The 15,518-nt window shown below is 43.9% G+C and overlaps 1 protein-coding gene across 16 annotated transcripts in view; it reads right to left on the minus strand.

Moving 5' to 3' along the window:
• CELF4 (CUGBP Elav-like family member 4) overlaps nt 1–8,422 on the minus strand; it is a 700,175-nt gene extending 691,753 nt beyond the window's left edge. For all 16 annotated transcript variants that reach the window (XR_002047480.3, XR_002047479.3, XM_039567118.1 and 13 more), the window contains exon 1: nt 7,993–8,422. Coding sequence is in view for 14 of the 16 variants with exons in the window: in XM_039567118.1 (XP_039423052.1) it covers nt 7,993–8,272 (280 nt within the window). In the remaining 2 variants the exon portion in view is untranslated. The remainder of the gene's footprint in view (nt 1–7,992) is intronic.
• Nucleotides 8,423–15,518: the final 7,096 nt, after the last annotated feature.

The raw sequence follows: 15,518 nt of genomic DNA on the forward strand, positions 1-15,518 counted from the left end.
GTTCTCAACTACACTTTTTTTATGCTTTTTTAAGGTTCTTACATTCTTTTCATGTTTTCTGGGGTTTAAATAAGGAAATTAAACACCTCAGATACATAAAGGGGTAAGAATACTCTGCACTGCAAATTGAGTCTGCACTACACCTTGGTCTACCAAACCATATGCAACTTTCTGTTGGCAAAATACTTTGAAAGACCTTACAGTGAAGGTCCTCATCACCACAACCATATGCCCCTGGAGGCATCAAAATTGCCAACAAAGTCATCTACTAAATAGTTAATGTTAAACAATGACTTTCCGTGTTCAACAAAGGAGGGAGAAATAAACAGATAAGGGTGAGGTAGATCGAAATCTGCATGCCTCATTGGCTGAGCTGTCGGATATTTCTAATGCATCTGAAGGGTTTGTTACTAAGAACCTGTTAAGTATCTTTAAACCTTTGATCTGTAGCCAGTCTTAACAAAGGTGACAATTAATTACAGGAGAGTGCATTGCAATAAAGTTACATCGTGGTCAGTTTATATATACTGTCCAAAGCTGGTTCATAGAAGTCACTGTCAATTAAAGTCTTCTTGGAGTCCAGTTCATTATCAATTTTTCCCCCTTGCCTTGATCAATATTTTTGGCTGCTTCTGCTTGACAAACTTAACACAATGTCTATATCTATATGTCTTGCCATTCATTTACATGGAATAGATGGCCGTATATGATTTATTTTTAGCTACTACATATGGTCAGGCACTTTATTTGAGAGGTTTAGAGCTCTCATCCATCTTTATTTTAAGGAGCGACAATAGTAAGCCCTCTCTTCCTTCAAGGGGATGTCAGTTGGATATAATGAATGCACATTAAAAGCTGCATTCACCTGTATGTGCATTCAGGCTGTGGCTCACTGTGAAAAAAGCAAACAAATGCAATCTCTGTGGTGACATCCTGACTCCAGACCACACCAAGAGATGCAGCGCAGACAAAGTGACTCAGTAGATCCTGAGATCCCCAAAATGTGATGATGGCTCTCCCGGACGTAGAGGGAAAGAGAGACCATTGTAATATATACCCCAACTCAGTAAATGGAGCAATGGTGATAGAAAACCATAACTTTTACTCACCATGGTTTATACTTTTCCCTTTTTCTACAGCAGATTTTAATGCATAAGTGTCAGTCCACCATGACAAACCCTGGCAACAGTCATACAAGCATAAGTGGAATGTTTAAGTGAGTGAGAAATGTGGCAAAGATCAGGCTTTTGTCAGTTCCTCACATTTGTTTTAGTTTTAGTTTCACTTACAGAAGTAAAGCTAAGTTAAGGCACAAGCCAGCAAGTGCAGAAATTAGTAGCATTAGCTGCAAGTGTTGAGGTTTGCTACGTAAACCCATAATCCAGAATTTTAAAGGGAATCTGAAACACTCAGTAAGTGCAAACCTGCAGCAGGATTTCCAAATGTGAAGCGACCGAAGTGATGGCAGAAACCTCACTGAGTTCTGCCCAGCAAGGAGGCAACAGGCCTTTGCTCCCGAAGTAAAGGTGATGCAGGGATTAATGATTCAGCTTAGTTCGCTTAACACCTCACCTGCTTAGTGCAAACTCTTATGGGGCAGGAACCACACAGTACTTGATGGACAGGTCACATTGAGCTCTGCAGCCCCCTGCTTTTTTTGAATATTACTTTGAGGCTATAGCCAACACCTACATGGGTCTTTGGGCTTCTGATGCTTTCTCTCTATTTTAAATGCAGGTAAGCGGTCCAACAGCCTAGATCATCTTCCCCACTTTTTCTCCCTTGGAACCATTACTGCCTGTCGCATAAACCCGCCTCGGTTCACACTTGATTGACGGGAGGGACAGTAACAGCTCCTTTAGTGTCGTTATGGTCTGTCGGGTCAGTGCGGCTGGTATGCATGCACACAGGGTATGCATGATAAAAAAACACCCTGATGTCTTGCTGAAAAATGTGGCTGCATACTTCCAGCTCTTAGGGCTGGAGGAGACCCTCCTTGATCATTCAACCCCATCCGTCCCTTGCTCTTGACCACCATGAACAGAGACTTCTCTGCCTGTCCTCCCTGACTGGTACAATACGCTTTTTGGTTGAGCACAAGACACTTTCCGCAATCTCGCTCACTCTATCAATTTCCAGGTAGTTTCTGACAATCTCCTTCAAAAGACTACTCCATCAGCTGTCTGGCTTTTATTATGCTGTGCAATTTGAATCCTCTGCTAAAGAAAGCCCTGTCGGTGGCACTGGCCACTAGCTGATGTGGGATCCAGGACCAGATGAACCACGCTTTTCATGCAAGGTGACAAGGATCCTCAATTTTTCCCTCTACTTCAGTGCTGAAATTTCGGATCTTTTCTGGCTCAATACAGGAAAAAAAATACTTAAAACTAAACCAAACCATCCCCTGTTCCTATTGTTTTTTTGCAGAAATTAGTGAGTTTCTGATACACCCCTTAATTAAAACCTTGGTAGGGACAAGTAAATACTATGAAATTTGGTTGTTGTTGCTAATTAGTTTTTTTTAAAGAAAATAATAAGTACCCGTTTTTATCTCATGAAATGCCCAAAGGCACCAGTATATATAGATATTGAGAGACAGAAGTAATCGTAACCTGTAAAAGTGTAGGAAATGTAAGTCTAACCTGGAGAAACGTAAAAGAAGAAACAAAAGCTGTGGACACACAAACTTTAATTTCTTTCTATTTTCCGCATTAATGTAACTTTTAAACAAATCCATCTTGTAAGGATGATTAGTTCATATAGTAGTGGGACTAGCTGAGGAACAGCTTTCAGTGCAAAACTTGACAGGCAAGCAAGAGATCCCAGAAAATTGGAGTTTGTATTGGAAATGCTGACACAACCGTAACAACAGCATCATAACTGGCTGCAGCTGCTTTTAGAAACCAGAATCCATGCCCAGACCCCTGAAAAAAAAAGAGTTAACATATACCCTTCTAATTTATGAAGCAATCTGGGCTATCTGTTTGACATTACCAAAACACATAGACGCTCATCTGTACAGGAGATTTTAATGTACAGGGGGTTGCTTTTTTCCTCTCTTCCATCAAGCTATCCAATTGCATTGGGATTGTTTTAAGGGGTTGTTCTTTAGACCTAAGGCATAAAGTCTCCTCTGTTTTATTCCAGTTTATTTGCACATTTACCTCCCTAAAACTTGTTTGGTTTACTACCATACTAAATGCTGTATGTGTTGCTTTCAGCCAGGCAAGTCTTATGTTTCAATTATGGAGGAGTTTATTCAGCACCTGTATTGCGTTGTGCTTCAACTAAATTTCCATTTCCCAAAGGCTATACACATGAATGTGTATACATCTCTTTTTCTGTATGTATACACACACACAAACCTATACATTTCTACATATAAATAAATACATCATCTTAATTGAATGCTCATTTTCATCATGCCTTTGAATTTCTGACATATCCACAACCTTCATAAACATCCTTAAACTTAACAAGGTTCTAATTTTTCTATCATCTATCTTTGTAATCAAACAGAACAGAATACAACGAATGGAAGCCTTGTTTCCCTACCCCAGAGATGTCTTAAATTTTAAAATTATTTATACTTTTCAGAAGGTAAAGCTGTGAAAGAACTAAACTATTCTCTTCATACTGCGTTTTTCTATCTGCTTTGAATGCTGATAGAGTGAGGTTCGGGTCAGGTAGGAAAAACACCCTAATCATGGGATTGCAGCGGTGGATTTCAAGGAGGTTTTGGGGGGTTTCTGCTTTTTCCACCCCTAAATAAGGGTTTGAAGAGTGTTGTTGGTCTCAAGTCTATACAAGACTCCTGCTTTCCCAGTGCACACTATCTCCACACTTTAAGTGCATTTGCCCGCATGTGTTTCAGTAAATCTCAGTTAAGGGTGGAATGCTGATTTCTTCTGACTTCCTAAATAGAATATTATGGAGACCTGGGTGTTTTAAATTAAAACATTTCCCAGGCCTTGGGTACAAGCAAGCTCCAGTAGAAAAGGCTGTTTAAACCTATGGGGACAGTCCTATATTTAGATTACATTAATTCATAAATATTATACTAAATACCACTTAAATTGGCCTTAAATGACTTCAAAGATAATGCATTATAATATGGCTGTCCTGAGAGCACTAACCTTTATATCTCCCAGTAACTCAGCCTTTAAGCATACTCCACTGCTAGATAAGATGGGGGGAAGTTATGAATGAATATCTTGCTAAATTGTTAAAGTGTGATTAGTTAACTCCGTGCATGTGTGTGAGTGTATATGTGAGCGTGTGGGTGGGTCAGCTCAGCCCCGGTAGATTTCTACCCGTGGATCTCAGCACACAGCCTCTTCCCAACCCTACAGCAAAGTACCAGAGCAGGAGCCTGTTCCTGCCCCGTGTGGAGAGAAGTGAGGATGGGGGAAATATGCAGCAGCTACGCTCGTGCCATGAAAGCTTATTTTCTCGGGGATCTGGCAAGCCTTTCCCACCTTCCCCCAGATGCTGCTTCCCCCGGACCCTTTCTCTCTTTGCGTATCTATAAGAGAATCATAATCCCCTGCCTCTTTGCTGGTATCTGTACTGGTATCAGCCAGAGATGCTGGTGAGAGAACCTGGGACTTCACTCTCCTTTTGTGATAGTTTTTCTCGGAGGAGGGCATAGTAATGTACTTTAACTTTAGGTTCTTAATTTTCAATTTCCTCCTTCTATGCAGGGGCACCGCAATTGGATGTCTTCATAACATTTTCAAGAATACACATCCTTTGATCTCATTTCAATGGATTTACACCTGAAATTACTCTGGTTGCTGGTTTTTTACTTTAAGCTAATTCCTGTCTCTTCCCTCCTCCCAGAACAATCCCACCTTCTCCCCTCCACACCCAAGGTCTGCTCTCCGTACACTTAAATAAACTACAGCCTACTATTAACCCTTCAGGGTATACCCCTGCCACAGCCTCATCCTCTGAATTAGGAATGAAATCAACTGAGAGTGATGGATCAATTAATGTATAAGCATTATGCACCTCTTATGGAAAGCATCTTGGGGTTTTGTATTGCCAACCTACCCCTGTGAGCCAAGTTGGACTATCTTTATGCAATTCTTCACCTATGCCTGCAAAGCAAAGCCAAAATAAGGACATCTGAGTGAATACAATGCTTCACACGACTGCATTTAGAGAAGGGAAAAGAGAAAAAATAGATTAAAAATGAAATAAAATGAATAAAATAATAAAAAAAAAGGCAAACACAACCCTCATCCTTCAAAGCCCCATCACCCTTTTTGACTTAATAGTAATTAATCACTACTGGCAAGAAAGTAATTTTTTTCCAGGTAGCCAGAGGCATATTTTTATCAGGATTAGCTAATAAATCAGCGGCATCGCTAGAAAGGAGTTCAAACTCTTCTCGGATGTACTAAATAAAACCGATCTCTAAAATTCTGGCAACTCGGTGTCTACTAAAGCTTCGCTCAAACCCTAGCCTGCAAAATAACAATCATCATCATAAATTTTCTTTCAAAGTCCAAAACTTATAGCAGGTTAAAAATGACTGTTTTGAGATGAACTCATGCAATTTGGTTTGATGAGGCGACAAGATTCCCCACCTGGCTTTTTTCCTAGGTTGCAGCTTTACAACAGAAATGAAATGAAGGGAAATGAAGTTAGTATCTTGCTTAATTCAGGGATATGTGTTAAACACATCCAAGCAAGATAAATGATCCCTCTCTCTCTCTTCTCTCTGTCTCTCTCTCCCCCTCTCTCTCTCTCTCCCTCTCTCTCTCTCTCTCTCCCCCTTCCTGAGTTTGTCTCTGTGAATACAGGCATACAGTAAAAGCAAAACTGAACTTAAAGAGGGAGAACTCAAATCTCTGAAATAGAAATTAAAGTTAATGCATAGATTGACTAATTTCCGGTTTAAGATAAAATATAACAAAAGAATAAAATCTCATCAACAAATCACAGTAAACTCCCAGTACAAAAAAAATACTTTATCGAAGTGTTAGCTCAAAGATTTCCTCTACACTATGTTGAGTGATTCTCTTCAGTGTAGCTTTTACTGCTGTTATTTTTCTTTTACAGAAACCTTAGGTAATTTTTTGCAAACACATGCACACACGCGAGCTCAGTGTCTACTCTCACTATTAGATAAAATCTCCCAGGACCTTTCCTCCCCTGCACTTCTTACTATTATTTTTATTGCTATTATTAATAATTATTATAGTACAGATGTCATGTTTAAGTGATGCCAATCAGACCTTGATGTGGCTTCTAGGAAGCCAGTCTGAAAAGAAAGCAAGGTTCGAAAGAGCTACACTGATCATTTTAAAAATGAGAAGGGTGTTAGAAGCGACCGGCAAGAAAGGATGGAAGAAATATCCTATAACTTGGACTGAGTCCCTAGTCCCCGAGCCCTGAACATTTTCTCCAGCCTGTGTAAAACTGGCACTTTGCACTGTCAGGGTATATTTTCATTCGCGTTTCCTGAGTGGAAGCAAGGAGGGGAGTGAGTGGGAAGGGGTAAGAGATGCCTGCTAAACATGCCGTTAAGTTCAAGATTTACAACTCGCCAAGGCACCTGGAAAGCTGGGAAGCCAGTAATGCCATTACCGGTGACTGTCACTGCCAGGAGTCCACCAAACCGGACTAGACACTGGTACTGAAGCTGTCCTGTAAAAGATACAACTTCCACTCTCCCTGTGGCCCCATGCAAAACGCTTTCTCTCCTGCACTAAATCTGGAGTCACACCCCAATCACTTCCAACCCAGTCTTTTTCTTTTCCCTTTTCTTTTTTAAAAATAAATATAAACACACACATACACACACACACACGTATACAGAATCTGAGTTAATAAGGCGGCTCATATCTCTCCTGGTTCTCTCCTACTCCTAAGCAGGGCTACCATGCAAATTATCTTCAACTTCTCCCTGCGAGTCCTACTTTCCTACCCGAGGATCTGAGCATCTCTCCCCCACTACACACACCCTCCCCCACCCCCAAAACGGAGCACCATCTAATCTGAGAGGCACCTCCAGACAGCCTAAGCTGAGCAGGGAAACGAGCGGGCAGAGATGGAGCAAGTGAGGCACCGTGTGAGGAGTACATCTCCACTACCTTTAGAGAAAACCTAAAAAGTTCCCGGCATGGACTTTGGGCACATTAAAGTAGTGCTTGGAATCTGCCTGGTCAGGGACTTCTTCCCTCTGGAACTAAGCTGCCACCTGTCCCTTCTGTCTTGCCTTCTCCCACATACTCACACATAATCGTGATTTTGTGCACACACCCCTGCCCCGCTTGAGATGGGCTTCTTTATTGTTGTTGATATCCCTGTTCCCGTGTTGAATAGAACTAAAATGAAATAGCCCCCCGGAGCAACTCACTCTCCTCCACTTCTTGTTTTGTAGAGGACTACAAATAATAATTGTGACAGCAGTAAAAATAAAAATTGTCAAAAAAAGATTATTAAAAAAAAAAAGAAAAAAAATAAAGAAAGAAAAGAAAAAGAAAAAGAAAGCCGCCGGTGCCAGATACAGAACAGTTGTAAAATAGGGGGTTGCCAGCAAGCCCAGGGACAGACAGACGGACACACACACCCCTGGGCTGACGATGAGCGGCTCCTGAAGGTAAATACAGAGCACCCGCTCCCGCTTCAGCACCGCGGACAGCTGCCGCCGGCCCCGCGCCCGCGCCGCCGCTCGCCCGGCGCTCCCCGGGAGCTGCCTCTCACCCCTCAAAAAAGCGGGGAAAGAAATAAAAATACTAATAAATAAGCCAAACGGAGCTGACTCCCTGCCCTGACTCTCGCTCTTCTCTTCCCAGGATGGGTCTATTATTTCTTTCCCTGCCCCCCCAGCCTGCCGCCTCCGCCCCCGGGCCAACCAAAAATGAAATAAAATGAAATGAAATCGAAAGGAAAGAGAGAGAGAAAGAGAGAGCCACGGAGGGAGAAGGAGCCTGCCTTTCTCTCCCGATCTCTCCCGGGAAAGTTCAGGAGGTAACTCACCTTTGTGCATGCCAGTGAACCTGTCCTTCAGCACCGTCAGTTCATAGATCTTCCCGAACTCCTCGAAGAGCGGTTTGAGGTCTTTCTCGTCCAGGTTACGGGGGATCTGCCCAATAAAGAGCTTAATGGCATCGTGGTCCTTCATTGGGATGGTGGATGGGTTTCCGGGACTATGGTTTAATCCGTTCATATGCCCGTTGGTGCTGGGGTTGCTGTGATTGCTACTCAGGCTGGTATTGTCTGGTTGTCCGTTTGCTAACGTGGCCATCTTTATATACATAGAGAAAATCTTCTTTCCTTTTTTTCCCCCTCTTCTTTTCTCTCTCCCTCCCTCTCTCTCCCTCTCTCTCTCCCTCTCTCTCGCTCTCTCGCTCCCTCTCCCTCTTTCACACACACACACACACACTCACACACACACACACTCCTCCCTCTCTGTCTCTCTCTCTCTCTCTCTCTCTCTCTCTCTCTCTGGGTCTGATCTGATTTTTTTTTTACATTGAAGATCTGTGTCCTTTCCGTTTAAACAGGCTGGATCGGTTCAAATTCCCAGCCAGACTAGGGGGTGGGGTGTGAGTGTGTGGATGTGTGTGTGTACGGGGAAGGGAGGCTAGGGGTGGGGGATTGCTTTTGCCTCTACTCTGGCTAAACCCCCTCCTCCCATCCAACCACCCCCCTGTCTGTCTGCCCGGCAGAAGCTTAATGGTATCTTCCAACACAGCCCCTGGCTATAAATAGCACTAGGCGCATGGCTCTTTGAGAGACAGTCAATTTCTATTGTGCCAAGTGAGCAAAGGGGAACGGTTGCGTTTTTAGGACCAATGATGATGATTTTTTTTCCTTTTCCTTTGCAAGCCCTCCGATCAATCGCTGTCGTTATAATTTCAGTGATCATCGGGAAATCTACCTTTTTATTTGAGAGGGAAAAAAACCCAAACCCAAGGTGTTCTGACTTCTTTCTCTTATGATGATGTCTCTTACTTATTATTTACTCTTATTATAATTTCGCAAATGATAATAAAAAGCAGTTCAGATACGGATGAACCCCCCGGCTCAGAGGTTGCTTTTGCTGTTGTTGTTGTGATTGTGATGTTACAAGCTCTCTTTACTATATCTGTTCATGTTGCATCTAAAAAAAAAAAAAAATGCATGCTCTTTAAGCTCTTTTTCTTAATATATATATAAATTATGTTACTGATGACATCAAACTAGGAAAGCGCAAACTATGTTATTGTTGAGCTTTGGAAAGAGACAAAAAATATCGAAATGACTGTCGTTAATTTTCGTGCTGCCGATATTTATTTTATGTACAGCCAGCGCGGGCGTTATCTCCTATACCGGCTGTGCGTGTGTGTGTGTGTGTGTGTGTATGCGAGTGTCTATTGGAAAGGGATTGATTAGGTAAGATTTTCTTGCCCGACTTCCAAGCCATCAGGATATTCTGTCTGTCTCTGATGGAAACATAAATCGTATTTTGTAGTCATCAGTGATCGGGAGTTGCTTGTCCGAACAATGCTCTCTAGACAAAGTGCACTGTATGGTGGAGACGAAATCAGCTCTTCTTTCATAGCATGTGGGGATGGGGAGGGCAGGGAGCCTCGGATTAAGGACACAACTCCCCCTTGTCCCCCAAATAATAATAACAGTAATCCGGACAGTAACAAAACAAGGCTCTGCGTGCGCTCAGAGCAATTTTTCCCTTGTTGTTTTTTTCTCCCCTTTCCCTTTTCTCGTGTTCTCCCGCTTCTCGTGCAAGCTGTGCGGGAATGAAGCTCGGAGAAACACCACCAGGCGAGCTCGAAGCAGCCCGCGAGTTACCTGGCCTGAACCCCCGCTCGCCTCCCGGCCGGGCTGCAGCCGCCCGGCGCCCGGCCCTCCCCCCTTACCCCGGGGGTGTCCGCGGCCCCCGCCGCGCCCCCGCCGCCCCCGGCCCCGCGGGGCCCCCGGCCATTGTTCCCGGCGCCGCCGGCTGATCCCCGCGGCGGAGGCGGCGGCGGCCCCGGGGAGTTGGCGAAGGGGGGGAGCGCTGGGAGCGGGACCCCCCCCCGGCCGCCCGTCCCCCGGGAGCGCAGGTAACACGTGTGACTGCCGACGGAAGGGGCAGCCGCGGAGAAAAGAGGTTATTAGTTTAAAATTTCAACCTTCCTGCCTGCTTTACTGACCGGGATTTGGTTTTTATTTCTGTTTTAAAAACAAACAAACAAGCAAACAAACAAAAGAAAGGAACAAGCTTAACCGCCTTTCCACTTTATTTGGCTTTTGTTTTAATAACAGAGAAGGAAGGCAGTGTCCTGCCAAATCCCCCCCCCCCACCCCACCCCGCCCCGTCCCCGTCCCCCGTCCCCTCCGCCTCCCTTAAAAAAAAAAAAAAAAAAAAGCGTAAAAAAAGAAAATCACCCCATTGCAGGTGGCTCGGCTATTCCAACTACTCCTGTGTCTGAAAGTGCTCCCGTGTCCTGCCAGCAGAGGAGCGGGGGTGGATCGGGGGGGAGCAGGACTGCGCCCCTCCCCGGGGCCACCGCGGATCCCGGCGAGGGGAGCGCTGCGGGCGGGGGCGGGACGGGGCCGGCCCCGAGGAGCCTCCCTATCCCACCCTCCGGGGGCCCGCACCTGGGGGCGACACCCGTGCGAAGCCCCCGGCAGCCTGCGCTGCCGTTTACGGCTCTTTAAATATCTCCGGGCGCTGATGGGTAGCAGCGGCTGTCAGCCGCCTGGTGCCGGGCTGGTGGCAGGCGGCGCGCATTGTCTGCCGTCTGACCAGGCGTGCCGTGTGCTGGGGTCCAAGCCGGGGGGGTGTGGGGGTGGTCTGCCCGTCTTCCCTTCCTGGGCACACTCCTACAACATTTAAAGGCTACAGACACGGAGATCTGACAGCCCAGGAGCTGCGGGGAGGGTAAAACCCTCAGACAGCCCCACTCCCAAATTCCCAGCCCCGTGACTCACCTGTTTTCAAATCCTGCCTTGTGCCTTGGACTGTGATAAAAGAATGACAACAACAACAAAACCCGCATGAAACAAAATCTTTCAGCCCTCCCCCCGCCCCTTACAAATCCTAATATCCGCTCTTTCTGATCCCTAAAACCACACCCGTGATAGAACTAGGAGGACTCACTGAAAGAAGACCTAAACCTATTTTTTTTTTAAGAAGGAATGTCCACCATCCGGCACTGATCCATCCCAGGGATAGCTCTGTTAACACCTTGTCCACTATCAGGCCACTCTGCCTGCAATCACGGCTTATCCCAAATGAAAGCAAATTAAAAAGAACAGGGCAGTAAAAAGAGTCATTTTGCTGCTCAGTGCGGGTGTCCCTTTTATAACAATCTCTATTTTTTAAAACTTTGAGCTGGTCCACGCCCCGTTTTCACAGAGCCGTAAGTATAGTCATTTAGAAATGGATGCTGTTCAAGTACAGCCCCCTGGTGCACAGGAACAGCTGTGAGGGGTGGCAGGATGAAATAATACGGACACAAATATTGCTACAAGGGCTCCAAGATGAACACAGCTGCTGCTGTGGGTGGAAATAAGCTATACCCCATAAGCACCTTTACACATGTACAAGGGGCTGTAGCAGATTTTAAACAGATACAGGCAAAGCAGGAGTGAAATTGTAATCTATAAACCAGCTTTTGCTGAACAGCTCCCCAGCGAGAAATGTTCCCAGTGTAATCCCAGTGGGTCCAGTTCAGCAATCCAGAAGTCCACAGGAATTTTGTAAGGATAAGGTCTTTTGTAACAGGCTTCAGTTTCTCCAGGAGAGTAAAAATTATTTATCTGCTTGGGACCAAAATAAAGCACTTCGCTTTTTTTTTTTTTTTTCCTTGTACTTGCAGGGGAAAAGCAGCCCCCTTCCACAACTACTTGCAGCCCTATTTTCTCCTGCTTCTCACTCTGGTTAGTGTGTCTTTTTTTTTTTTTTTTTTTTTAAGAACACAAACATAATTTATTTTGGGTGTAGATGGCCATCAATTTTTACCTCCTCAGAAGAAATGTTACCCCAAATCAGCACGGATGGAAAAAGGCACCAAAACAGGCAGGCCGGGAGCAGAAGGATGCAGCAGGACTAGCCACAGGTATATATATACACCTCCTGTGAGAAAGGCCTTGCTGACCAGGCTTTGGCTTTTAATGTGCCTTTCAAAGGCCTTGATTGATTGCTGTTAATCCTGTGAACAACTTCGGTGTTGTTAACAGGACTGGCCGCATTAGTAAAGGTACTTGCATGCATTAGTATGCTCCTCATCCCCATGACGTCAATAGACAACTTTCCAATGACTTCCAAGAGGGCTGGATCAGGCCCTTGCTAGCAGCAAGTTTTTAATGAACACCGTGTGGTGCAGGCAAGGGGGACACAGCGATACATCAGTCCTGACTGTCTTCATTCTCCAGGAAACGAGCAAGTAAAGAAGAAAGGCAGGAATAGGCCGAAAGGTTGCTGGAGGGGGATTCTTCTGCTGAACTTCAAACCCCGGGACCCATAGCACACAAAACCGTCAGTCACTGTATGATGTAAAAAGAATTGCAGGCAAGTTTTGTTCCAAATAAATAGGCAATATATGTGAATTTTATTTTTAAATAGATAAGCTAAGTAGCAGGAAACTTTTGCTCCAAAGAAATAAAAATACATGTGACTTTTGTTTTTAAATAGCAATTTCTCCTTCTTTAGATCTAGTTAGCTATATCAGCTCATATACTCACAGATTTTCTGCTCTCTTTTTTTATTCAGACTATTTCTAAATGAAACATGAGACTGTTAATAGCTAAGACATTCTGATCACAAATCAGACACAGCTCACAGCTGCTATTAAAGGGCCCAATCCTGCCAAGTCTTCTAGCTCAGCTGGAATTGTTTACTTCAGCTTGTTAGGCTTTGCGGGGAGTGCTGACAGGATTAGGGCATATTAACTACGTAATCAAATGAAATAATTGAGAGCTGCATGTGGGCCTCTAATAATATCTAACAAAAGAAGAGGGACCATTATCCGCTAAACTTTGGGTGAGAACCCAAGCATCAGGGCATGGGCCCGATCCTGAAAACCTTAATCTGCATTGTTGTTAATCACTCTGCTGTGGTCAGAGGGATTATTCATCTGAAGAAGGATTACCCATGTGAACTTTTGCAAAATTGGTCCCTGAATTAATGCATAAGTCAGTGTGGGTTGGTGGGATTTTTTTGGTTTTGTTTTGGTTTGTTTTTTATTTCCTCTGCCTTAGTTAGAATCAAGAAGGTTGATTGAGAAGAGAAATGAAAAATTATTTGTATCCAAAGAAGCTTAGCACACGATTGTAGGCAAAAAAAGGTATCACTGTTATAAAATAAAAGTGTTTGTTTATGGAGGCATTTTGTTATTAAAGGAGCACTCGTGAGTTTGAGGCAGCAGAGGGAGGGCTGCAAAGAAATCCATGGTTAACAGAGGACAGAAAAGTAGAAGAGAGCGTGCATGCACATGTTTGCACGTATGTTTAGACACAGGATTTGTGCAGACTCATACATACACATCATTACATTCCACACAATGGATTCTGCCATTTAAACAGAGCTCTCCAGAATATTCCTATTGCCTGTGCTGCGCACGCTGTAAACATGTTGGATTAGTCCTTTGAAAAGAGTATCAAGTTTATTATCTTCACATCCCTTTTCATGATAGGTATGTCCCTGTACCTAATGAGTAATGAAAGCAGGCAAGCCTATATTGTAGGGACAATAATGCTTCATGTTAATATGGTTCTTTCCATCATCAAGTCATTGTGCAGTCATTAACAAATTAATGCTTACAGCGCCCCTGTGAGGAAGGGAGATTTCACTTTAATAGGATCTGGTAGCACCACCAATTACAAAGGTTGCCTCAGCCTACTAAAATCCTGTTCAGCTTTGATAAACTGCACGTGTTTGGGCTGAAACTCTAAGTTGGGCACCAGCATTCAGTTCAGATTCTTTAATTATTTCCCAAAAAATTTGTCTGGAGATATTTGTCAGTCCCTGAGAACAACCCATAGGAGAACTGGGTTGGTTTGATTTGAGTAAAACGAGATGCTTTGTAAAGCATCTCCTATCATGCTTTACAGCATGATACTAAAAGCTGTCAGGAGGTGAAGCTCTTTCTCAAGTTTTTTTGCCATCTCTGGGAAAATCTGCCCCAAAGTGGCCAATTAAAAGCCTGGGGAGAATGGCATTTCTTGGACACTCACTAGAGATGCAGATTTCCAAAACCAGATTCCGCAGTGACTCGGCTCTCACCGGGTTTGCTACAGTAGACAAGAGTTATTCCTATCATTGCAGCTCGGGGCCAGGACAGGCCAGGAAAAAATGGAGTCTGGATACGCGAAACAAAAGCAGGGAGCGTGTCTTTCCTTTGCTTTCAGGGGCTGACAGAGTGAGACTGGAGCACTAAACTAAGGAGAAACAGCTGTGGGGAAATTCAGGTAATTTGGAAAGACAAGGAGATTGGAGTATCATTGGGTTGGATTCAGAAAGGACTCAAATGGGGAATAGACTGAGGTTCAGATTCAAAGATAGTATGTGTAACAGGAAATGAATGACCAAGTTCAGAGTACAAGTTTAAGAAAAGTATTAATTTCCTTAATCTTAGCACAGTCTTAGACAGGTTTGGTCCTTACCAGCCTCCCAGGTACCTTCTGGGTGCAGCTTGGAGGTCATCACAGACTAATGTAGTGTTTTCAATAGGTGCTACAGATAAGGATAACATGGGGTTTTTGTAATGTAAAAGAGCATTTAGCCATATGGATAGTTGGTGCCATGCCACTTGGACCCAGGGTTAAAGAATTCTCCTGTTATTTATTTGTATTGACCCAGTTAGCCACAGAGACCTTTGGAGGAAGGGTTGTGCTGAGACACAGCAGTCTGCTTCTCAGTAGGAAGAATATGGGAAAATGGAGAGAAATGGGAGGGGAGATAATTCTAAGGGCAACCATCTGTGGCACAAAAATAGGGAGAGAGGTTAATATACAATATGTGATACAAGAAAACATCAGAAAAAAACCCCTCTGGTAAAGCACAGAGGATCTGAAATATCTGGGACTGGTAAACTAAGGGGTAAGGCACTGAAAGACTGAGGCAAGATAAAAGAGACAAATTGAGAAAGAGCCAAAAAGTGAAATTGGATACAGGACTGGAACAGGGAAAAAGAATACAGAGTGAGACGGGGTGGATGGGAGATGGGGATGACTTAAAGAACAGGAGGTCTTGCCCGAAAGAATATTTCCCCCTAAGAGCCCACTCTTCTGTGTACTTGAAATATGAGGCAGAGTCCCTCAGTCCTCTACAGTCAACAAACAGCACTACACATGCCATCTACTCTGTGCATGATCGTGTAATTAAAGTCTGAATTAGAATGCATCTGTACAACAAAGGAAAATCCAGGTTGTGCAAGTAACCTCAATTCTTGGAGCTCTTAATATTTAAGTGCTTGTCTTTGCAACCAGAATAATTTTCTTTAATTAGGGCTTGTGTGCAAGAAAAAAAACCCAAAACAACAAAAACTCTTTTTTTTTTTTTTTTATATCCAGTT

The sequence above is a fragment of the Corvus cornix genome, chromosome Z, assembly GCF_000738735.6.
Source record: "Corvus cornix cornix isolate S_Up_H32 chromosome Z, ASM73873v5, whole genome shotgun sequence".
Lineage (NCBI taxonomy): Eukaryota > Metazoa > Chordata > Aves > Passeriformes > Corvidae > Corvus > Corvus cornix.